The sequence below is a fragment of the Neovison vison genome, chromosome 12 (genome assembly GCF_020171115.1).
Source record: "Neovison vison isolate M4711 chromosome 12, ASM_NN_V1, whole genome shotgun sequence".
Classification (NCBI taxonomy): domain Eukaryota; kingdom Metazoa; phylum Chordata; class Mammalia; order Carnivora; family Mustelidae; genus Neogale; species Neogale vison.
The window spans coordinates 34,321,226-34,345,483 of record NC_058102.1 but is presented as its reverse complement, the minus strand read 5'-3'; the positions used below and the strand labels follow the sequence as shown (position 1 = coordinate 34,345,483).

Below are 24,258 nucleotides of genomic sequence, written 5' to 3'. Positions count from 1 at the left end.
GAGTTGATTCTACAGATGGATATGTAATGTAAAGCATGGATGCATGAACTCATAAAACATAATGATAAAATACCTAACTCTAAAAAGATTAGGAACGTTGGTGCTAATGATCTGAAAATGTTTCCCAAAGGACTGAAAGTGCATACATGCACCTAATCCTAGAATGTGAATGAATTTACGTATGTGTGAATGACTAGAGACAGAATGAATTAAGACGGGATTCACTGGGAATCTTTCCTCAGTTATATGTGCATGGCATGCTGTTAGATGCTTAGCTTTCTCTTCTAACTCAAATTACTGTTAGCCCCCATATTAAAAATAGTCATAATTAAATAATTAAACTAACTAAATCAAAACATCATAACTGAGATATAACTGAGCATTTACTATTTGCCACTCATATTTCTAAGGATGTTACATGTATTTACAAGAATCCAGTAGGGTAAGTACCATTATCATCACTTTACAGGTGTGGGAACTAAACAGGAAGAAGTAAGTTAACTTGTAAAAGGTCACATAGCTAGTGTTGGGAAGAGCCAGGCTTCAAGGCCAAATTGAATTCAAAACTTGGGCTGGTGGCTTCTATATTACACTACTTATTAAGTTTAACCATTATACTTTTAAGTTTAATATCTTCGGACAAATCAACTCATAATTGGTCTATCACTTCTTTTTTTTTTTTTTTTTTTACTTTATTTAAGAAAGAGAGAGAGAGTGTGTGTGAGCCGGGGGAGGGGTAGAAGGAGATACAGACCATGCTGAGGAGGGATCCCAATGTGGGACTCCATTCTAGGACCCTGGGATCATGACCTGAGCTGAAGGCAGACACCCAACTGACTGAACCACCCAGGCACCTGGGTCTACCACTTTTTAGTTGTATTACTCATGAAGTGCCTCAAGTGACAAATGAGATTCAAGTTAGTCTGAGGCTATTTGACTAAACAGCCAGAAAACACTACTCAAAATACCTGGAAGGCTCAATGCTAAACTGCATGTTGGGTACAGACTTTTGTTCCCTGACGCCATTTTGAAACAATAAATTCCACCGGCATCTTATAACATCACTGTCTAGTATTTGTGATTAAAAGGGAGGAAACAATAATAGGAAGAACATTTTGACTCTACATATGAAAATGAGGAGGAGCAATTTTTGTTAAAGACTAATTCCTAAATATGAAATCCTTTGAGTTCTCCCTAGACAAAAATGGTATTAAATGGAAGGCAAGGTGACTTCACCAAGACAGCCTTCTTCCTTAACAGTCTGGCCAGTAAGGCTCATGAGGTAAAAGGCTTAAAAATCAGAATTCATCTTCTGCTAGTCTTGGCAAATGGGCTGGCCCCTGAGAAACAAAAAGCAGGATAGTATGTAGCTGCTTATAGATGATTTGATAAATAATTCATATGTAGTGTTAATGACTAGCAAGGAGCTTCCAGCGTAGGTGGAGGGATGCGTAGTGTATCACAGACTTCCTGTATTGATTTTTACCTCTCAGACTGATTCATCAAACAGGCAACTTTTTCCAAACCTGCTGTTTTGTGCCTAACTGAATAAACTAAATAAGATCTTTAACATATTTTGTCATCAGAAGACCTCAACTTTTTATCTCATACTCTAAAAGGAATTTTCACGTATGATTATACTTATTTCATTTGATTTGTACATCAGATATAAAACCATATCTTTGGCCAATCAACAAAACTATCACAAACTGGAATCAAATACCAAAATATTCTTTCTACCCTTTGTGTGCTGAAATGCAGTTAATATAATACTTAATTTATTACCACATTTATTTTAATAGTTTCCAATAAAACGATTATTTTAAGAGTTTCCATTTAATAGTTTCCTATATATAGGTAACAAAGTTCAACCCAAATGTTAGTTAACATTACTTGACTTTGGTGTACTATAGAGCCTGTGTCCTACCTGAACAATCCATTCCTTTGTAGATGCTTTTTTTTCTGATATTTAAGATAACTTTTGCTAAATAACCGTTACTGGTTATATGCAAAAATCCAAAAAACTAGAATGTTATGTTAATGGGAAATATTTTTGTTTAAAATTAAGGGTGGGGGTGCCTGGGTGGCTCAGTGGGTCAAGCATCTGCCTTTGACACAGGTCGTAATCCCAGTCCTGGGATGGAGCCTCCGCATGGATTTGGGCTCCCTGCTCTGTGGGGAGTCTGTGTCTCCCTCTCTCTCAGCCCCACCCTCTCGTTCTCTCCTGCTTTTTCTCTCTCCCTCAAATAAATAAAATATTTAAAACAAATGAAATTAAGGATGCTAACTTCTTTGAAGTTTTCTTTGAAACTAAGCATTGTCCCCAAATACTGCAGCATTAGAAATAAAATATATATTATATCTAAGGATGAAGAATGTCTGACATTACATTAGTTATCTGGTTAAATCCCTTCTCCTGAGATCTACAAAGTTCTGGTCAGCACTTCAACACCACAATTATTCTAAATTATATGGAATTTTTGTTTTTGAAAAGTGAAATAATTTAAAATTCAGAGTTAATAAATTGTGGAGAGAACACTCTTTCTGACTTATTTCACCAGTACTGTCTTATACCGGAAACTTTGGTTTTTTTGCCAAAGAGAATAACTGACGGGCACAAGGGATGCCTCTAACATTTTTGTTAGAAAGGTCAGTAATTTAGCAATGTTTAATAGCATCCACAGAAAGAATCTGAGAATGTATTACCCTCAAGCAATCTTTGAGTATTCATAACAAGCCATCTGCTCCTACGGAAACCTAATCTGAAAACAGAATTGAGCTCACTTCCAACAAAGGAATCTCCCTGGCTTTACAGTGGAATCCGTGGCTTCTGAAATAATGAGACTACAGAAACAACACGAGCTATTCAAGACAGTCAATTGCAATTTATTCAGCAATGTATCACTCTTAACAACAGAAACAAAAAACAAAAACAACCCCAAAACTTACCACCTCCATTCTTCTGACATAGGTATGGGAATCGCCACACATTTCCTAAACCTACAGAAAATCCAACTTGGGCCAAGATGTACTGTAGCTTACTGTTCCAAGCTGGCCTTTCATCCTCGACTTCGGACTCTTCTTCAGCATCTATATCTTTCTCTTCTTGAACATCAACAATTAGTTCACTCTTCTTAAAAGCATCATCAGCTGAGTCTTCATTGGAAAGAAGGTCTTTAACAGACTCAATAACTTCATCATCTAATTCTCTTTTTACCACCTTGCTATTCTTCGGCATTGGAAAGTGTGGGTAGAACAATTTTTGTTTTAAATTTCCTGACGGTAAATGTGTTAATTCTTTTTTGGAATATGTTAATTGATATGAATAAAAGATGGAGAGGAGTATCAAATAAATCCTTGGCTCAAGGTGACAGAGTCTTAATGGATCCTGGATCCCTTTATGTCCAATATCTTATGGGTACCTGTAAAATTTTAAATTGAAAAACAATAATATTTAATGAGGAAAAACACTTAAAATACTGAAAACTCTTTATTATTAATTTTTATGACAAAAACTCTTTCTATAGAGTATAACAACATCTGATCATCCTTTGCCCTTCAGAGCTTGATATGACCAGAAGTGTAAACAGTATGAAGTACACATGTGCTTCAGACACACTTTCTTTTAACTATGTCTTCCTTCTTGCACAAGTCTAATTTGATCTCAGGTATATTCTAATGCCTAATAGATGCTATTTGTTAGTAATTAAAATTTTCTGACTTTTTTTTTCTTAATGCTTCCTTTTTACCTCTGACTACAACATATCCCGCATTTTATTCCTTCTAGAATTTTATATACAATTGCATGCCATCCTGTAAATCTGTCTTACACAGAATCTCTTCTGTCCACATATTCATCATTCACTCACTTGATATTATTTGTAATATGGATAAAATTCAGAGATATAAACAGTAATGCATCATATGTGATCAGCTTTAAAGGAGCTTATCTCTACTGGAGAGAAAGGCACTCCCCAAATAACTATACCACATTACATAATTTATATGACCCAACATCATTAGAATGCGAGAGATCAGGAAGGGTGGATAAAAGCGGCATTACTGTTGGGCAGGGATGGAGTGGGCCCCACCAAACATAAATACCATAAACAGAAGCAGGACCGTTATTATTTGTGTAAGCATTCTCTCACATGACCCTGAAAAACCCACTGCCACCACTTTGGCATTTTTCCCTTTCTTTATATCTTTGTATGTTATATCTCATATCCTTTTCTCTGTTCAAATACAGACCAAGTAAGGGTATGTATAGGGTATGTCTACAAACCAGTGACATTGTCTATTTTAAAAAGTGTTAAAGCATATGAATTTTTCTCTTCAAATCTGGCTTGGGAGCTTTAGAAATAATATCCTAAGAATTCTGTCACTTATTGCTAGAAAAAAATAGAATTCTTTGAGAGAACTGTGTTAGATTTATATTCAAACTCAGAGAAATAGCCCATCATACTTTAATTCACAATCTTAATGAACAAGACAGGGTGCTGATTAACTCAATGCAAAAGAAAAAAGGAATTCGTTAACTTGACCATGTAGCTTATTTGCTGCTTTTAGGCTTGGAGGTGTTTAGTTGTTTCCAAATTAAAATACATACCCTAAGAGCAAACCTTCATTTTGGATTTGGTGAAGATTAAGAGGTAGGCTGTAAAGGAAATTCTGAAAAAGCAGCACTGCAAAATTTTTAAATTAATAGACCCATCTCTAGAATAATGTAACAACTTCTCACAGTGACTACTGTGAAGAGATCACCAAGTTTTTGATGTGGAAATAGTTTCAAGAGGTTAGGGATTATGTCTGTTTAATTTGCTTTCTTTTCCCTGAGAGCTCAGTAAATATTAGTTGAGTAAGTGAATAAATACAACCATTGAAAGACTGAAATAAGCTAACTTTCCAAATAATTTTTACTGTAAGAAAACAATCTGGCATATAGGAAACTGTAATTTGTGAGACATGAATTATGTAAAGATCCACACTTATTCAATTATCTAAAGATAAGCTGTTGGCACAGTAATTTAACTGATACATAGATAAGAGCATTGGCTTTAATCTGAAAAACTTGGAGCTGTGTCCTAGTTCTTCTATTTATCAGTTGCATAACTTCTGGTAGTTATATCATTCTAAACCTTAGTTTCCTCAATAAGCTAAGGTTATTAGCTCTTCCTTTTGCTTTTTCCATACAAATAGAAAAGTAAGGAATTTATCAAAGTTTAGAAATGCTTTTACAGTAAAAATACCCACCATTTCATAGAGAAAATAATTAAAAGACAGGGTTACTCATGAGCCTCCCCCAAATCATCTCATAAACTACAGTATTTCTTCTATACGTTCTTCTATACATGTCTAGTCTTTGCAGAAAAAAAAAAAAAAACACCCAAACAAAAAAAAAATTGAAATGAAAAATAACAACTGTGGACACTGCAGAATGTTTTATTACATTTTTAATAAATAATCATACAATTGTACGTATAATATCTTTTGGCAAAGTTTACATTTAAAAGTTCCTTTATTAAAAAAAAAAAAATTCCTTTCTATCAGACTGGGGTGCCTGGATAGCACAGCTGATTAAGTGTCCAACTCTTGGTTTCAGCTCAGGTCATGATCTCAGGGTCATAAGATCAAGCCCCATGTGGGGCTCTGAGCTCTAGGCACAGAGTCTGCTTAAAACTCCCTCTAGCCCTTCCCACCCTGCACTCATGCTCTCTCTCTCTCAAATCAATAAATAAATCAAAAAAAAAAAAAAACCACCCACAACTTTGTACCAAATTATCCAGATTTTGTATTTTCCACAAAAAGTGCCAAATGTAAACAGAATTTAAATACAATGGCACAAATGCCTGAAATATACCTAGTATATAAAACATATCTATATATACATATTATATAATGTAATAACCCTAGGTAACATTTATAAAATGAAACATATTTAAAAAGATGGCTAAATATCTTGTTGCATTTATTTAGAGCTGTCTTCTTAACTAGGCCATAAACTCTGCCTGGAAAAGGACATTATTTCACTCATTTCACATTTTTAAGGTTTAAAGTTGTTGTCATATGAATGAACCCCAAAAGTAGGACAGAATAATATTGTATGATATCTACAAGTATTCTGCACTATTACGTGTTTGGTTGTTTGGGGATTTTTTTTTTTTTTATTCTAGGTCCTTATAATTTACTGAGTCAGAGACCTTCTTTTCATAAAGCCAAAAGTAAAGTAACTTGTAAAAAGTTAGTATATAAGACAACAGTTTGGAAACCCAATTAATTTCACATCTTCAAGACCCAACTTTTCTAAAAGATAACATTTTTTTATGATGCCAAAAGCTTTCTTGAAGGACTTAGTTCATAAAAGTAGACTATACGATAAAAAGCAAGGTTGACCACTACCAAAAATATATTAATGATTGCTACATTTGAGAAAAGAAGAAATGAAGCAGAAATGTCCAGAAAACAAGGGAGGTGGAAGGTCATATAACATCAGTACTCTACAGGTCACAGGCAGTAGGATAATCAGTTTCAAGTTAACTGCATAGCCAAGTTAGCACCCACCATCCCTGCAACAGAAGTAAGCTATCATCCACTGCACTTCATCTGCACCTAGGAGTTGCATCAGCAGTCGACATCATGACCTGGAAAGGGCCTCCTTTCTCCTGTCTACCCCTGAGCAACAGACAGTCAAGATCAAGGGTCAAAAAAATATTACCCATGGGTTAAATACAACCTATTATGTGATTTTATAAATAAAATTCCATTGGAACATAGCCATGCCCACACATTTACATATTTCTATAGCTAATTTTGTGCTGCAACAGCAGAGTCACTTTGTACAGACTGCAAAGCCTAAAATATTTACTGACTGTATTGAAAAAAATTTGACAACCACTGTTCCAGAGAATATATCTGAACAGAAGATGTGGAGTCCCTCAGATCACTTCATCTAGGCTCCATTTTCATGGCACTAATTTCTTTATCAAACAGTATGACAAGATAAAATTCTGCCCATTTAATGATAATTACTAAGAATGACAAGGTTCTAGAGAACCAGGGATATGGAGTGGTCGTAGTTTAAAGGGGAAGAAACAGAAGCAAAAGACAAATGTAGAAAATAGCTTTAGAGTTTCAAACAGGTTACTTATTTAAGAAAACACAGATACAGGTGCCTGGGTGGCTCAGTGGGTTAAAGCCTCTGCCTTCGGCTCAGGTCATGATCCCAGAGTCCTGGGATTGAGCCCCACATCAGGCTATCTGCTCAGCAGGGAGTCTGCTTCCCTTCCTCTGTCTCTGCCTGCCTCTCTGTCTACTTGTGATCTCGGTCTGTCAAATAAATAAATAAAATCTTAAAAAAAAAAAAAAGAAAAAGAAAACTCAGATACAATAAAATCAAGATTTTTTTTTAAAAGTGCCCCTTTAAAAAAAAAAACTCAAAGAAAAGATATAAAAGATGATTGGGAAGAAAAAAGTTAGGTGGATGTATACAGAATACAGATAAGAAATGGGAAAATTCAGTATAGGAATAAAAGGCACATTAGAAACAAAGTTTGCTACAAGTACATCCATAGACATAGAGAACAGACTTCAGGAAACTTCTCAAAAAGAATGAAAAGAGTCAAATATCTAAAAGGAATTCTGAGTAAAAGCTAAAGAAAATAGAAGTCAGATAAAGGTGATCCAACAAACTTAGAATTGGATTTTACAAATCCATTGAGAAACTAAATTTATATCTATACTTTTGGCTTTATGCAGCCTCTGAAAGGAAAGCAAGAAAATAGAATTAATATGACACAAAATTCTGAAAGATAAATTAACAGAAGTTTTGCCTAGATTCATATTTTCAAATAATAATAATACAGAATACTGAAAAATACTGGGCTAAATATTCTTAGGGATTTCAAGCAGAAGTAGAAAGGGGAAATAAAAGGACTTCTCAGGATGTTTAATAACCTCCAAAAAAAACTAGAAGGAAAAAATACTCGATCTCCAATTTTTTTTTAAATTTTACTTACATATTTGACAGAGAGAGACACAGCAAGAGCAAGAACACAAGCAGGGGGAGTGGAAGAGGAAGAATCAGGCTTCCCACTGAGCTGGGATCCTGATGTGAGGCTCTATTCCAGGGTCATAGGATCATGGTCTGAGCTGAAGGCAGATGTTTAATGACTGAGCCACCCAGGTGCCCCCTCACTCTCCAATTTTTATACTCACTTATTTTGTATTCCACAGGCAAATAATCTTGTCTGTGAGAAATCTGACGATCCCTTTGAGGAGGGAGAGGAACAGGTTACATGATTGTGAATTGTGGCTAACCAAGAGAGAAAACAAAGTACAGACTTCAGTAAGAGAGAAGTCATGTTAAAGGATAAAAGTGAGCATTAATTTATACAGGAAATAAGCTTTAAAATCTAAATGAATTATGTTTAAGGGAAAAATATAAGTCAAAAAAGGAAATAACTAACAAAATCAGGAATTGAAATGGGAGAAGATAGAAATAAAAGTATGAGAATATCCTCATCTTTCATATGAGGAAGCAATTTAGGATACTGTCTAAATATAAAACTCATAGTCAAAAAGGGGATAATGACCCCAATCTCTTCACGTTTTCGTATAATCTTTCTTACTAACTTTTTATGAGATCTTGTAGAAATTTATATTTATTGCTGGGAAGAGACATGTATTGATGCCACACACTCTATCTAGTTTCTAGAAACAGACTGAGTTTGAATCCTAGCTTGCTCTATCACTTATGGTTTTATGACCTTGGCTAAGTTACTTTGTTATCTAATAATAAAGTGCTTAGATAAATGCCAAAACATTGACAGAACTCAATATATGCCTTCTTTTGTTATTTATAATTATTATCACTCTTATAGTTGTACACTATTACAACTGGTTTATTGCAAATTATTAAGGATAATGTAGGTCTAGAGCCTATGCTATATGTTTAAATTGTTTTAACCTCACTTTTTTTCCTAATGCTAATTTTCTTTTGCTGCATAACAAGTTACCTCAAAACTTAGTGGCTTAACAAACACATGTTTTATTTGCTTATGATTCTGTGGGTTTGCAATTTGAACTAGGCTTAGGCGATCAGTTGTTTTGCTGGTCTTGACTCAAGTCCCTTCTTCCCTCCAGTCATCTGTCAACTCAGCTGGGTAAGGATGGGCTAGGATGGTCTTACTCACATTCTGGCAGGAGGAAGCCTACCAGCCAGAGCACTTTTATTCTCCCATACGTAGTCTCTGCAAATGCTAGCTTCAACTTGTTGACATTATAAGCTCAAGAGTTCCAACCCTACCCAAAGGAAGTAAGCCCAAGATGCAAATGCTAGTAAAGCCTCAGTGGAACATTTGCTAATGTTTCAGTGGCCAAAGCAAGTCACAGCTAAGTCCAGACTGATTTGAGTGGGTAAACTCTACCTTTTGATGGTAGAAGCAGCAAAGTCAAATTGCAAAAGGTGTACATAGAGAGAAAAGAAAAATACTGCCAATATTTTGAAATTTTGAAAATATTTTTTGAAAATAATCTTCTACACTTGTCCAGTTAGAATTCCCCTCTCTGGATTCTGAATCCTGGGGACAGGAACAAAGAGATCAAAAGGTTGGCATCTCACTCAATTCCAAAGGCATTATGCCCAAGCTGTAACTACTACTGTAGTCATGGATTCTGGTTCTTAGTTTTAAGAACTGTTTTCATTCTTGCCCTTTCCATCTCATTGCCAAGCACCCCATTGTTCTTTTGAGCCTCTGAGCCTTGCCAATATTTCTTCTTTTTTTTTATTTTATCTTATTTTTTATTTTATTTTATTTTTCCTCTCAGCCAGCATCAGTTTCTACAGCTTTCAAACAAAGCACCCTAAATTATACAGCTATTATAAATTTACAACAATTGGTGTTCTTACACTCATTTACTGTGTAAGGACTTATGTAAAAATGTTGGGAACATTACCTTACTTAATTTAGACTTATATTTACATTTTTCTCATTCTCCCATTTTTGTATTGCTTTAATTATCTTCATATGCAACTTTTCAGAAAAAAATCTGTTTTAAAGCACTTGAAACTAGATTCAAAACATTTTTAAATCAACATAATAAATTTCTAACTCAGTGTTTCTCAATCCTAACCATTTTTAGTGGTTTTTTCTTTTTTGAGACTTTTTTCCTTGCCTTTCCACATAAATTTTGTTGTCAGCTTAATTTCTTTTTTTAATTCTTAATTTTTAAAATTTTATTTATTTGCAAGAGAGAGAGAGAGTGCAAGCATGAACAGGGGGAGGGGCAGAGGGAGAAGCAGACTGCCCACTGAATGGGTAGCCCCATGTGAGGCTTGATCCCAGGATCCCAGGATCATGACTTAAGCTGAAGACAGATGCTTAACCAACGATGCCCCTAGTTTGTTAATTTCTACCCCAAAAAACCCAGGCCTGTTAGAATTTTAACTGAGATTACACTGGTTCTATAACCCCATTTGGGGAACACTGACATCTTCAAACTTTGAGCTTTCCATTCTGTGAACTTGGTATCTTCTTTAAACTGTCTGTGGGAAAAGCTGATTTTTAATACAAGCTTCCCATCCTGCAATAGTGCTAATTCAAGTTGATGTTGTTTTAGGACACACAGTATGTCAAAGGTAAATAAAGATAGTTTAAGATTTCTCTAATTGTTTATCTTTAATTTCTTTTTCTTGACTTACCACACTGGCTTGGACATCCACTAAAATTTTGAAGAGAAGTGTTAATTAAGAACAGACATCTTAATCTATGCTGCAGTGCTAATGGGAAAGTATTCTATATTTTACTGAGGACAATGTTAATTATGGGGTTTTTTTCATAGATGCCTTTTGTCGGTTTAGGAAAGTTTCCTTTTATTCCTAGTTCAGTGAGGGTCTTTTCTTTTTTTTTTTTTTCAATCCTGATTAACTGTTGAATTTTGACACATGATTTCCTACCGCCTACCTTTATTAAGATAATCATGTAGCTTCTTTTTTTTTTTTAAGATTTTATTTATTTATTTGACAGATTAAGAGAGAGAGCACAAGCAGGGGGAGCAGCAGAGGGAGAGGGAAAAGCTGGTTCCCTGCTGAGCAAGGAGCCCGATGCAGGACTCGATCCCAGGACTCTGGGATCAAAACCTGAGCTGAAAGCAGTGGCTTAACCATCTGAGCCACCCAGGTGCCCCGTTAATCATGTAACTTCTTAATCTATAACATACAACATAACATCAACTGGTTTTGTATCTTAGACCAATCTTTAATTATGAGATAAACATCACTGGTCAAGATGTATTACCTTTCTAATATATTACTAAAATCAATTTGCTAGTGTTTTGGTAAGGATTTTTTCAACTATATTCATAGGAATATGGGCATATAATTTTTTTCTTGTATTTCACTTCTCTGGTTGTGGTAGACTCATAAATATAATTTTTAAATGGTCTCTCATTTATTTTCTGAGAAAATACATGTAGAATTAGTTTTATTTCTTCCTTAAATGTTTGGCAGCACTCACCAATAAAGCCATCTGGGCCTGGAGTTTTCTTTCAGAGAGTACGTTTAATTAAAAATTCAATTTATTACAAACATTCAATTTGTTTCATTGATATATAGCTACTGAGACTTCCTCTTTCTTATGTTAGTTTTGGTAAGCTGTTTTTTTCAAGGAATTTATCCATTTCATTTAAATTGTCAAATTTGTAGAAAGTGATTAGTAATATTCTGTAGGGCTTTTTTTTTAATCGTGCTAGGATTTGTAGTCATACAACATTTTTTATTCCTGATACTGACAATAGGTGTTTTCTCTGCCTTTGTCTTTGTCTTGCTGATATTTTCACTATGTAACTAACTCAAAATATTATGCAATTTTTACTCTTTCAAGACGTTTTAGCTCTTAAACTATTGTTACAACCTCTTTTGAAACTGTATTAAATTCTAATTAACATTTCCAGTGAAAATATGCAAATACCTAAAATAACAGTAGGCACTTGCATCTCAGAGACATGTCTGCACTGGCTAATTACTGGCACTTGCCAAAAGTTTAATATTTTATAATAAAGAACTAGAACAGGAAATTACCTCCTTAACCCAGACAATTACAAATTTTACTGATAAAATTTTCTTTAAATATTAACTAATTATGAACAGTGAATCTGAACTTCATTGTGGATTCAAATGAAATACATTTTTCTAATTCTTATATCTAGGGTAAAAAGTAAAGGCTATCTGAATAACAACAAAATGTTAAACCATATTGCAACACCCAAGAAAAAAATGACATATCTTGAGAAGTTTTTAGTTATGGAATAATTCCAAGAGGAAAAAGATAAGAGATTCTATAACACACTGCAATAATGATCTTGACAAATAGCACAAAAAATCCCAACAATATAGAGTTCAACCTAAACATTTCTTCTGCAAATTATATCCCCTTTACATAAAATGTTTGCACTGTGAGAAAAAAATAACAAAAATCACAGAGCCAATCAAAAGGAGAGAAACGTTTTTGGGGATGCCTGGGTGGCTCAGTGGGTTATAAAGCCTCTGCCTTTGGCTCAGGTCATGATCCCAGGGTCCTGGGATCGAGCCCCACATTGGGCTCACTGCTCAGCGGGAAACCTGCTTCCTCCTCTCTCTCTCTCTGCCTGCCTGTCTGCCTACTTATGATCTCTGTCTGTCAAATAAATAAATAAAAATCTTAAAAAAAAATTTTTTTAAAAAAAGGAGAGAAACATTTTTTTAACAAATGACAACAAAGTCACAACTTATACTTTTATGTATTTTGCCCAAAAAGGTGGACTACAACATACTTATGAGGATGGCTAAAACTAAAAACAAACTTTAAAAAGTAAAGACACCAAAAGTTGGTGAGGATGCAAAGACACTAGATCAATCATATATTGCTGATAGAAATATCCAGGACAGCCAGTCTAAAAAAACAGCTGGCAGTTCCTTTTAGCACTAATAATCGAGTTAGCACATAGACCACAAATTTGCACTCTTAGATATATACCCCGGAAAAATAAAGACTTATTTTCAAGCTGGAACTTGCACATAAATGTTCACATCAATTTTACTTACAATAGCCCCCAACTAAATGTCCTTCAGTGGGTGAATGATGAAACAACTAGTGGTAGTTTATATCTATACTGTTACTTATCAGCACTAGAAAAGAATTACTGACACATGCAATAACTTGGATGAACCTCAAGGAAATGATGCTGCATGGGGAAAAAAGCCAATTTCAAAAGGATACACATTGCATAATTCCATTTATATAACATTCGTGAAATAAAAAAATGATGGAGATGAACCACAGAACAATGGTTGCTAGGAGCGAGGATAGGGAAAGGCAGGTGGGTGTGCTAAAAAGGACAAGGGAATCTTGTGAGATGGTACAGGTTAGTGTCTTTATTATGGTGAAGGGTTACAGGAAGCTACACATTTGATAAAACTATAAAAAACTACACACATACACACACACACAGGGAGAGAAAACGGCTGCATAATCTGAAAAAAACTATGGATTACACCAATAGCAATAAGCTGGTATTGATATTGTATTGATACTCGACGCAAAATTGTAAAATGAGAGAAGCTAGGTGAAGGCTGCACAGGACCTCCCTTTGTACCTTCCTAAGAGGAAGGTACAAAGAAAAAAAAAAGAGCCTGTAATTATCTGAACATCATAAAGTAATTTCCATAAAGTGAAATGTATCTTTTGCTGACTTCTATGAACCACGGACGGATTTTAAGTCTTAATAAAGCATTTCAATAAGTCTTTTAAACATTTTAAAAACAGACAAAAATTATTTTAAATACTTAAAATTCTGTTAATACATTGAGAACACTTCAGATTTAGATGCTGTATTCATTTCCTAAGAATTCTGTAACAAATGGCCTCAAATTTAGTAGCTTCAAGTAGCGTAAATGAATTCTTTCAAGGCTCTGGAAACCAGAAATACAAAAGATACAAAATAACTTTTAATAAACCCAAATCAAGGTGTGGGCAGGTCCCTCCCTCAGGAGGACCAAGGGGACAGTTTGTTCCTTGCTTTTTCTAGCTTCTGGAGGCCGCCAGCATTCCCTTCCTAATAGCCACATCCTTCCCCTCTACACCTCCACACTCACACTGCTGCCCCCTCCTCTCTGGGTGTCTGATCTTCCTTTGACTCTTTCATATAAGGACACTGTGATGGCATATAGGTACCATCTGAATATACCAGGATAATCTCTTCATTAGAGGATTATGTCTACCAAGACTCTTTTTCCAAACAAGATAACATTTACAAGTACCAAGAACTAGTAGGTAGAAACATTTTAGGAGCTACTTTAGCAGACTAGAGGCATATAATATTATATTGCATTTGTTTATATATTTGTATTATCACGTCAGGAAAAATGAAATTCGAAGCAATTAACATGTTTAACAATTCCACCCAATGCAGTACATGTCTGCTACTCCTCCCATTAGGAAGTGGAATCTATTTCCTCTTCTCTTAATTCTGGGCTGTACTTGAGCTTGAATTTGAATTATGGGAGTATGGGACACTGCCTTGACCAGTAAATGACAGAAGTGACACGTGCAAGTTCCAAGGTTAGGCCTCGAGAAGCCTGGCAGTTCCTGCTTTCACTCTTCTGGAATCCAGACACTATACATAAAAGTCCATCTGCCCTGCTAGAAAGAGAGAGAGCACCTTATTGACTGAAGCCCTAGGCACAAGAACAAAGGCACTGACATTCTAGTCCCAGTGCAGCTGCTAACACATACTAACTGGAACAGATGAGGTATCTAGCTGAGCCCAGCCAACATGAAGAATAATAAGAAATAATAATTTATTATTGTTTTAAATTATTACAATATCAGAAAGGCAACAGAGGGTAAAGGGGCTCAATAAACCATTGTTTTGAACCTACTGAAAAAAACACAGTGGCAGGGAGGATTTGGTACACAGCAATAGATAACTGAAACATTTGCCAAAAGGGATACAAATTGAATATTCATTGAATTTAACTGTAAGTCTCTACTGAAATTTAAAGTATCATCCAAGGAATTGTGCATAATGAGGCTAGACCTGTGTAAAAATCGTGTAGTTTAGATTTTTAAATCCATGCAGTGATTCTTCTTCTAGCCATAAGGTAAATACTAACTTTGAGAGACACATTTAGTTATTCTTTTTTAAAGTTCCATGTGGTCAGTCTTATATTTAAGGCATTTGTATATCAGAAACGCAACAGGGACTATCACAACAAAACCTACAGACATCAAAATGATCAAACAGACAAACAGCAAAACATTCTACACACATAAATTACCAACTTAAATAAAATGGACAAGTTCCTCGAAAACACAAACTACCTCAACTTACCCCAAATCAGATCATGTAATAGCTCTATATCTGTTAAATAAGTTAAATGCATATTATTTAAAATTCTCACAAAAGAAATCTCTAGGCCTAGCCAGTTTCACTAGGGAATCCTATTAAACATTTAAAGAAGAATTAACACCAGCTCTGCATAACCTCTTCTAGGCAATAGAAGATAATGTGGCTCTGCACATTCATTTTCTTAAGCTAGTATTACTCTGATACTCTGAAGCAGTACTAGGAAGAAAAACAATACAAAAAATTATAAACCCATATTCCTCATAAATACAGACACAAAATTCCTCAAAACAGTATCAGAAAAGAGAACTCAGCAAAATATAATAAGAATTATATACCATGACCAAATGGGCTTTATTCTAGGTATACAAAGCTAGTTCAGCACTCAAAATCAATAATGTAATATACCATAACAGGCTAAGGGAAAAAAAATCATGACTATATTTATTGTTATAGAAAAGACATTTTGACAAAATTCAATATCCATTTGTAATTTAAATATGTTCCAAAAAAACCCAACTAGGAATAAAAGGAAACTTTCTCAATTTTACAAAAATCATCTGCAAAAAACATACAGTTGGTATACTTACCCATGAAAGACTGAAGACTGTTATCTTTGCAGAAGGGTAGATACACAGATCAATGAAACAGAAGAGAGTACTCATAAATAGACCCACAAAAATACACCCAACTGATTTTTGACAAAGGTGCAAATGTAATTTCAATGGAGAAAGAAGGACAGCCCTTTCGACAAATGGTTCTGGAATAACTGGTTATTTCTAGGCAAAAATATAACCTCAACCTAAATCTCACATCTTATACAACAGTTAACTCAAACTGGATCATGGACTTACACGTAAGGCATAAAACTCTAAAACTTCCAAAAATAAACCATTGGAGACAATATTTGAGATCCAGAGCAAGTTCTTAGCTACAACATCAAAGCAAAATTTAGTAAACTGAACTTCAAAATTAAAAACTTTTGCTTTGTGAAAGAACCTATTAAGAGGATGAAAGAATAAGCTAAAGACTGGAAGAAAAACATTTGTAGACCACGAATCTGGGGAAGGGCAGGTATTTAGGATCTATAAAAACTCATAAAACTCAACAATTAAAAATAATTTTAAGATGGCTAAAAAATAAACAGGGACATTTCACTGAATATGATGTCTGGATGGTCAATAAGCACATGAAATAAAGTTCAACATTATTAGCCATTAAGGAAATGCTAATTAAAACTACAATGAGACGTCACTGCATACCTCTCAAAGTGGTTAAAACATGGTGACAACAAAATTCTGGCAAGGACAGAGAGAAACCTGATTATTCACACATTGCTGGTGATAATGCAAAAAGGTACAATAGTCTGGAAAACTAAACATCCATCTAACATATAACCCAACAATTATACTCCTGGGCATTTATCCTGGAGAAATGAGAATTTATGTTCCATAAAACCTGAAAATGAGTATCCATAGCAGCTTTAGTCATAATAACCCTAAACTGGAAATGACCCAGGTGTCATTCAGTGGGTGAATAGTTAAACCAACTTTGGTAAATCCATACCATGAAGTAGTACTCAAAAATAAAAATAAACATAAACATACTACTGATATACCAACTAACTTGGATGAATTTGTAGACAATTATGCTGAGTGGAAAAAGCCAATTACAAAACGTTGCATACTATAAGATTCCATTTTGGTAACATTCTTGAAATGCAAAATAAGTATGAAGAGCAGAGTGACATGGTTATGGTTCTAAAGGGCAAGACAGGGATCCTTACAGTGACACAGGAACTCTTCTGTAACTTGACTTTATCAATGTCAATACTCTGATTATGAAGCTGTCATACAGTTTTGCAAGATGTTACATTATCAGGAAACCGTATGACGAGCACACAGAAGCTCCCTGTGTTATTTCTTAACGACTACATGTGAATCTATAGCCATCCCAAAATAGATTTTTTTTTTTAAACCCCAGTCAACTCACTAAAAAATTTATTGTAGTTTTATGCTGGTGAAACTGGCTAAATTTAGTGAATCCAGTAAATCTCATCTGCTGCACTAATATAATTTTATTACTAAGATTGTTGAAAGCAGAGGCTTTCTTGTAAATTCAGGAACAATGGAAATCTTGGAGCCAAAATACCCATTGACTTTTATACCTTATTCATTGTACAGCATCTGATGCCTGGATACTCCCAAGGATATTTGCTTCCCAAGGATATTGTCTTCACTTTAGAATATATTTTAATATACTTTGAATAAATAGTACAGTAATAGAGTATTAAAAGGCATAGAGTGAAAAGTATCTTTCCACTCTACCCCTCAGCATATCAGTCCCACCCCTACTTCCCTGTAAGTCACCAAAGTCCTCCACTGGAATTGGTGTGTGTAAATTCAAGCTATTATGTGTTTTCTCCCCACCGTGCTGTGTGTTTTTGCCCCACCCACCCAACCTGTTTCTTTTTACACAACTGTCACTACATGCATAATTCCGCTTCTTGGTTTTTCACTTCAAAGCCTTCAAAAGCTTTTGCTCTCAATATAATTGTTTGATTTTTGTTTTGTTTTTTGTTTGTTCTGTTTTGTCTTAATTATATGACAGACCATGGTATGAGTATATATTTAGGTCATTTCTGATAATCTGCCTCAATTAGTCCAAGCAACTTGACTCTGTATATCTGGCATTTGCAGATCTGTAGAATAAATTCCTAGAAGTGTAACTACCTGATCAAAGGTTATATGCTTCTAGAATTTTGGTAAATACTGCCAAGTGGACCTTTATAAACGTTGTCCCAACTTGTACTACAAGCCATATATGAGAGTGCCTGTTTCCCTCTGTCCTCTTCAATATAGTGAGTAATGTTATGATCTTTGCCAATCTGATAGGTGAAAAGGATCCCAGTATAAGCATTTGATTTAAAGATAACAATCAATGAATCCTTTGTGAAAGGATACCTTAGTGCATTAATCACAAGGAAATAAAGCGACCTTCAAGACTGAAAACAGTCTTCTATATCAAGCGACATTGTGTATTTAAAACTGTCTTGTAGGGCGCCTGGGTGGTTCAGTGGGTTAAGCCACTGCCTTCTGCTCAGGTCATGATCTCAGGGTCCTGGGATTGAGTCCCGCATTGGGCTCTCTGCTCAGCAGGGAGTCTGCTTCCCTTCCTCTCTCTCTGCCTGCCTCTCTGTCTACTTGTGACCTCTCTCTGTCAAATAAATAAATAAAATCTTTAAAAAAAATAAAATAAAAATAAAACTGTCTTGTAGCCCAGTGTCTAGGGCTTATTGACAGAGAAATATGAGAAAATCATAATTGGTCAAAGTAAATATTTAAGTAGATAAATTCATAAAAATTTTACTTAATACATTCAGAAGAGTAGTTAGGGCTTATTTTAAGTTATAAGGGAAATTGGAAAAAAATATAAAGATTCGTCCTACCCTGTAACTTTAAATGTTTTTGTGCATCAGACTATGCCCATGGAATTTTGTTCAGAAACTATTTTTTTTTTAATATTTTATTTATTTATTTGACAGAGAGAGGGAGAGAGAGAACACAAGTAGGCAGAGAGGCAGGCAGAAAGGGGGGTGGAGGGAGGCAGGCTCCCTGCAGAGCACAGAGCCCGATGCGGGGCTCGATCCCAGGACCCTGCGATCATGACCTGAGCCGAAGGCAGCGGCTTAACCCACTGAGCCACCCAGGTGCCCCGTTCAGAAACTACTTTAATATTACTCTGCATAGGGGCACCTGGGTGGCTCAGTTATTTAAAGTTCTGCCCTCAACTCAGGTCATGACCTTGGGGTCCTGATATCCAGTCCCTGCTCAGCAGGGAGCCTGCTTCTCCCTCTCCCCACCCTCCACTCATTTTATCTCTATCTCTCAAATAAATAAAATCTTAAAAAAAATTACTCTGCATAGAATATATAAACATATCCTATCATGCCTATGTATGTAATAACAGTAAAATTTTCAGAGCTTTTAATAACCAGCAAGGTCTCTTTCAGGTCTATCATTCTAAGTCAATGATATTTTTACTACCTAAGTAATAACCCCAGAGTTCAAAAGAATGCAAATTTCTTACCTATTCATACACCAGCTTTATTTTTTGACAGGACAGCATATTTTCTAACATGCACACAGCAAAATCTGAACTCTGATCACTGAGTAAATTAATGATTATAAACATAAAGTGGAATTCCTGGGTGGCTCAGTGGGTTAAAGCCTCTGCCTTCGGCTCAAGGCATGATTTCAGGGTCCTGGGATTGAGCCCCACATCGGGCTCTCTGCTCAGTGGAAAGCCTGCTTCCTCCTCTCTCCCTGCCTGCCTCTCTGACTACTTGTAATCTCCATCAAATAAATAAATAAAATCTTAAAAAAAAATAACCAAAGTTTAGGTTTTAGAAGTTATTCTAACTTATTTTTTTTTAAAGATTTTATTTATTTATTTGACAGAGAGAGATCACAAGTAGACAGAGAGGCAGGCAGAGAGAGAGATAGAGGGAAGCAGGCTCCCCGCTGAGCAGAAAGCCCGACGCGGGACTCGATCCCAGGACCCTGAGATCATGACCCGAGCCGAAGGCAGCAGCCTAACCCACTGAGCCACCCAGGTGCCCCAACTTATTTTACTTATTAAGTTAATAACTGACAAGTAAGGCATTTCATTTGATTATTGGTATCTCAAATAGCTATTAGCCAATTAAATTTTTCTACTATTTGCTATGGCTTGAATGTTTGTGACCTCCACTCCAAGTTCGTATGTTAAAATTCAAACCCTAAGATGGTATTAGGAGAGGGGGCCTTCTGGAGTAATAACAGTAACCCCAGAAGCTAACTAGCCCCTTCCAATATGTGAGGACACAGTGAAAGGCACCACCTAACATCTAAGAATCAGGAAGCAGGCTTTCACCAGACAACAAATCTTCTTGTATGCTGCATTTCTCAGCCTCCAAAATACTGAGAAATAAATTTTCTTTTGTTTATAAAGCACCCAATTTATGGTATTTTGCTACAGCAGCTTGAACAGAACAAGAAAGTACTTCTTATTTACGTTATTATTTGGATGACAGAGCAATTACTTTCTAGAAACATGTACAAATATCTTTCTTGATGCAATTAAAATATTATATCTTGAGTTAGCATATATTGGGAGTATAAAATAATTCTTGAATCAAGAATACCGCATGCAATCAGAAAAAAAAAAAACAGCTTGTCAACAAACAGAGATGATCGTCCTTTCAAAATAGTATTAATTCCTGCTTTCCTGTAAAAAAGAACGCATTAAAGTGTTTTGCTTGGCAGAAAATGGTCAATGAATTCAGTAATATATTTTACTCTCATAAATCAACGTGGATCATTGATCATGTGGATACAGAGGGTACGCACACAAAAATAAAAATATGACTCTCATCATCGAATACTCTGAATTTAATCAGATTAAAAACTCTTCAAGGACAATTCAGTCCGTCATCAAGTACTTATTAAGAACCTATTACACAAGTCAAACCTAGGCGCCAAAGAAGTAAGGAGGTTTGTATCTCAGCCTCGTTCTTGGGGACATGAAGCTGGGTGGGGTAAGATGCTCTATGAGGTTGCTTAGTCAGAGAATACTTCAATACTAGCAAACACATTGCTCTCGGTATCCCGGGAAAGCCACCAGGCCATGACAGGTATAAAACAGCTTTAAAAACTAGGTGATGAGGCGCTTAAACCCAGTGCATATTCTTCAGTCCTCCCGTGTTTCTGGGTAGTGAACCACACAAATGGTGCAGCCCAAGTAAGGCTGCGTCTACCTTTAAGACCTGGAAGAGCACGGCCAGGCGGGGAGAAACGGACGCAGCCTCATTTGCATAAGCACCCAAACACTGCTGACGTCGCCGCGCCCGAGTGCGGACCCCGCCCCGTCTTACTCCAAGCCTTTCCCTTGGAAGGAAGATGGAAAGAGGGGAGAGAGCGAGACACGAGAGAGCGCGAGCCTAGGGGCGTCCCTCTCCAACGCGCGGCCAACGCCGCTCCTGGTCTTAACCGAAAAGAATTCCCGCTCCCGCGGCCTCTGCGACTGGGTGGGTCACACCTGTCCCCGGGAAGTCTCAGCCGGGCGTTTCGATTCGTTCGTATTTATAAGGCTGGGATGCCTGCGTGTTATGATGTGAAAGCCTCTCCCTTGATTCCGAATCATCCTCTGCCCAGGCCACGCACAGACAAGCCGAGTGAATGGTGCAGAAAACGATCGGAGTTTCCAATGCCTCCCATCCTCTCCTTAAAATCCCCAGCATCAGCATCTCACCGGCACACTCTCATATTCCTGGATGCGCAGGAACACACAGGTTGTGCTTTCCTCCGTAGCCACGTGCCTCGTGCGCGGAAAGGCCCACTTACGGACCTCTGATCGCAGGGTTCCTCGGGCAAAAGGGAACGGGGGTCACGTGAAAACACACAGCCTCCGGTAGTCGCCCTCGGCAGTGGCAAAAGCGACAAGAAGCGAATGAGGAATGAGACTGGCTCCTCTCCCCGCCCCACCGCCCACCCGCGCGGGGGATCGGCTTCCAACTCACCTAGAACCTCGGAAGCGCCTCGCTCCGTCCCGACCCTACCAACTTTCCTCTCGGACTCGCCCCAGTCGGACCCCACCCGTCCAGCCAGCCCTGACTTGACTTGGAAATGACTGGTCTCTCGGGGATGCTGTAGGCGAGTTCCACGACGAGAAGGAAGGATGGCGGCACGTTTCGACCCATGTGCTTCCCCCTACCCGCCACCTACCCCCCATTGTGCACAGGTGCAGGACCCAGCCTGGAGGGTCGCCCGCCCGGCCCAAGTTCACCCTCAGAAGCTTCGGAGCTGCCCCCCTCCCCTCATCCCAGGACCCAGCCTGAGTCCTTCCCGGGATGCATCCATCAAGTCCGCTCGCGTTCCCGTCCCCCGGCTCCAGGGTGGCTAACGGTGAGCCCCGCCCTACCTAAAACCGTGCCCTTAGCAGCAGGAGCGTGTCAGTAGCGTTCGCGAGTCTCCACCGGGCACCTCTTGGTTCTTCCACGTCCCAACAGGAGCAGCAGTGGCCAAAGGTGGCTGCGACGGAGGCCGCGGAGGAGCTGTTCAGAGAGAAGCAGCTGCTTGCCAAGGGCGGGCCCTGGGGCTGGGCAGAGGGGTTCGCTGCCCTGCGGGCTGCCTGCGAGGGACTCCTGAGCGCCTGTGTGTCGGCCAGGGAAAGAGCACGAGATCCAGGCGCGCGGGTGCGTGCGCGCGGGTGTGTGTGAGGGTGTGAGCGAGGGTGTGACGGAGGCGCCCACGTGCCCGGCCCGCCCGCGCTGCGGCCGCCGACCGGCTGCGGGGGAGAGGGGGAGGCTGCGGGCGCCGCGGGGGAAGGGAGCCAGGTCGCCCGGCTGGGCGCCGCACCTCCCCGCCCCACCGCTCCTTGACGCAGAGGCCGCTGCGGCTGCCCAGCCGCGTCCTCCCTGCGCTCCGGGATGGGCCCGCCGGGGCGGTGTGAAACTGGCAAGTCCGCTCCGAAGCAAAAACCAAACGGCTACCCCTGACATCCCAGCCTCCTTGAACCCACCCAACGCAGAGGACGGGCACCAGTTGCCCGCCCGGCTCCTTTGTCTCGGCGAGGATAACAAAACGGTCCTGCCTCGCACCCCCTAATATTCTCCGAGAGTCCGTGACGGGACAAGAAGTGGGTGGGTGACCCAAAGAACCCTTTTCCCTAGCTGTCTCTCAAGCCGGCCATTTACATCTCTTGCAAAAGAAAAGCCATGTGGGCATTTGCTTCTCTGCCGAACGTTGGCCTGATAGCGTTCAGGGATTCCGGCCGGGTTAAGAAAGGCTGCTTTAGGAAGCTGGTCCTCACCCTATGCGGGTCCCTTAGCGTCGGACTCCTCCCCAAGGGGTCTCAGTACAACACAAATTCTTGTAGCAATCAAGACATGCCCATAATTAAGCCACGTGGAGAATCCCTAACATCTACATCACTGAACACAAAGCTAAGCCTTCTTTTGAGAAAATGGCTGAATCTTCCCCTAAACAGGGCATGTGCTCTGGAGATTAGATTTTATGTCCTTGAAACTTTCTTTTCGAAATTCAAAAGAAATACAAAATAAGCCTAAAACACAGTATAGCGGAAAGGTTCAGGGATTTGATGAAGGGCATTTTTCACTTCCAGACGATTAATGTTAAATACCTCGGTGCACTTTTCGTCCCTCCAACAATCCCTCAGATTTTGACGGTTTGTATCCAATTAAGATTGAATTAAATAACAAGGCCATTGCAGACAGGTTTTTCATGCAGTGAAAAATCTCTTGGAAAGAAATCACAAGACCTAAATTTCAGGTTAGAACATTGCAACTAATCCTTAGCTTTTAACGCAGTCAAGAGAGTTTTTCTCAGTCTCTTCCAATCTCACCTTTAAATATATATATATATATATATATTTAAATTAAATGAGATTTGATTCCCTGGATGCCCCTCCCCTGCCATGAGTAAATAAATACTCTGACAGATGGGGGCGGGGGGGAGGGGGAGGAACAGTTCCAATAAACCTCTTACAGAACATTGTGTATAATTTGGTTTTTTACTTCACATACTGTTGATAGGCAAATATTTATGTTCAAATATATCATTTTTATGTACTGAAAGTGATATACAGAAGAAATAATACCAATAACAACTGAGAAGAATTTAAGAAAATAAAACTATGTCTTCCATAATCAGGATTAGGTTTATCTGTGGGAAACAAAGTTTTCTGTATGCACACAAGAATGGTTTATAGCAGTACGAAGAAGGCCTACTTGTCTAGAAGTATTCCCTCCTCACACTCGTTCACTGACATTTGACACCTACCTCAAATACATGTACAAAGCTACAAATCACAGAATAT

General features: G+C 37.9%; 1 protein-coding gene across 2 annotated transcripts in view; it reads right to left on the bottom strand.

Annotated features, from left to right (window-relative positions):
- The window catches only part of SLC6A15 (solute carrier family 6 member 15), a 44,702-nt gene extending 22,063 nt beyond the window's left edge, over positions 1-22,639 (bottom strand). The window contains exons 1-3 of one of the 2 annotated variants that reach the window (XM_044227288.1): positions 22,342-22,639; positions 21,673-21,785; positions 2,950-3,422 (exon numbers count right to left, since the gene is read on the bottom strand). In XM_044227288.1, coding sequence (XP_044083223.1) covers positions 2,950-3,238 — 289 coding nt within the window. In that variant the 5' untranslated portion in view covers positions 3,239-3,422; positions 21,673-21,785; positions 22,342-22,639. The remainder of the gene's footprint in view (positions 1-2,949; positions 3,423-21,672; positions 21,786-22,341) is intronic. The other variant, XM_044227287.1, reaches the window with a different exon arrangement.
- Between the last annotated feature and the right edge of the window lie 1,619 nt (positions 22,640-24,258).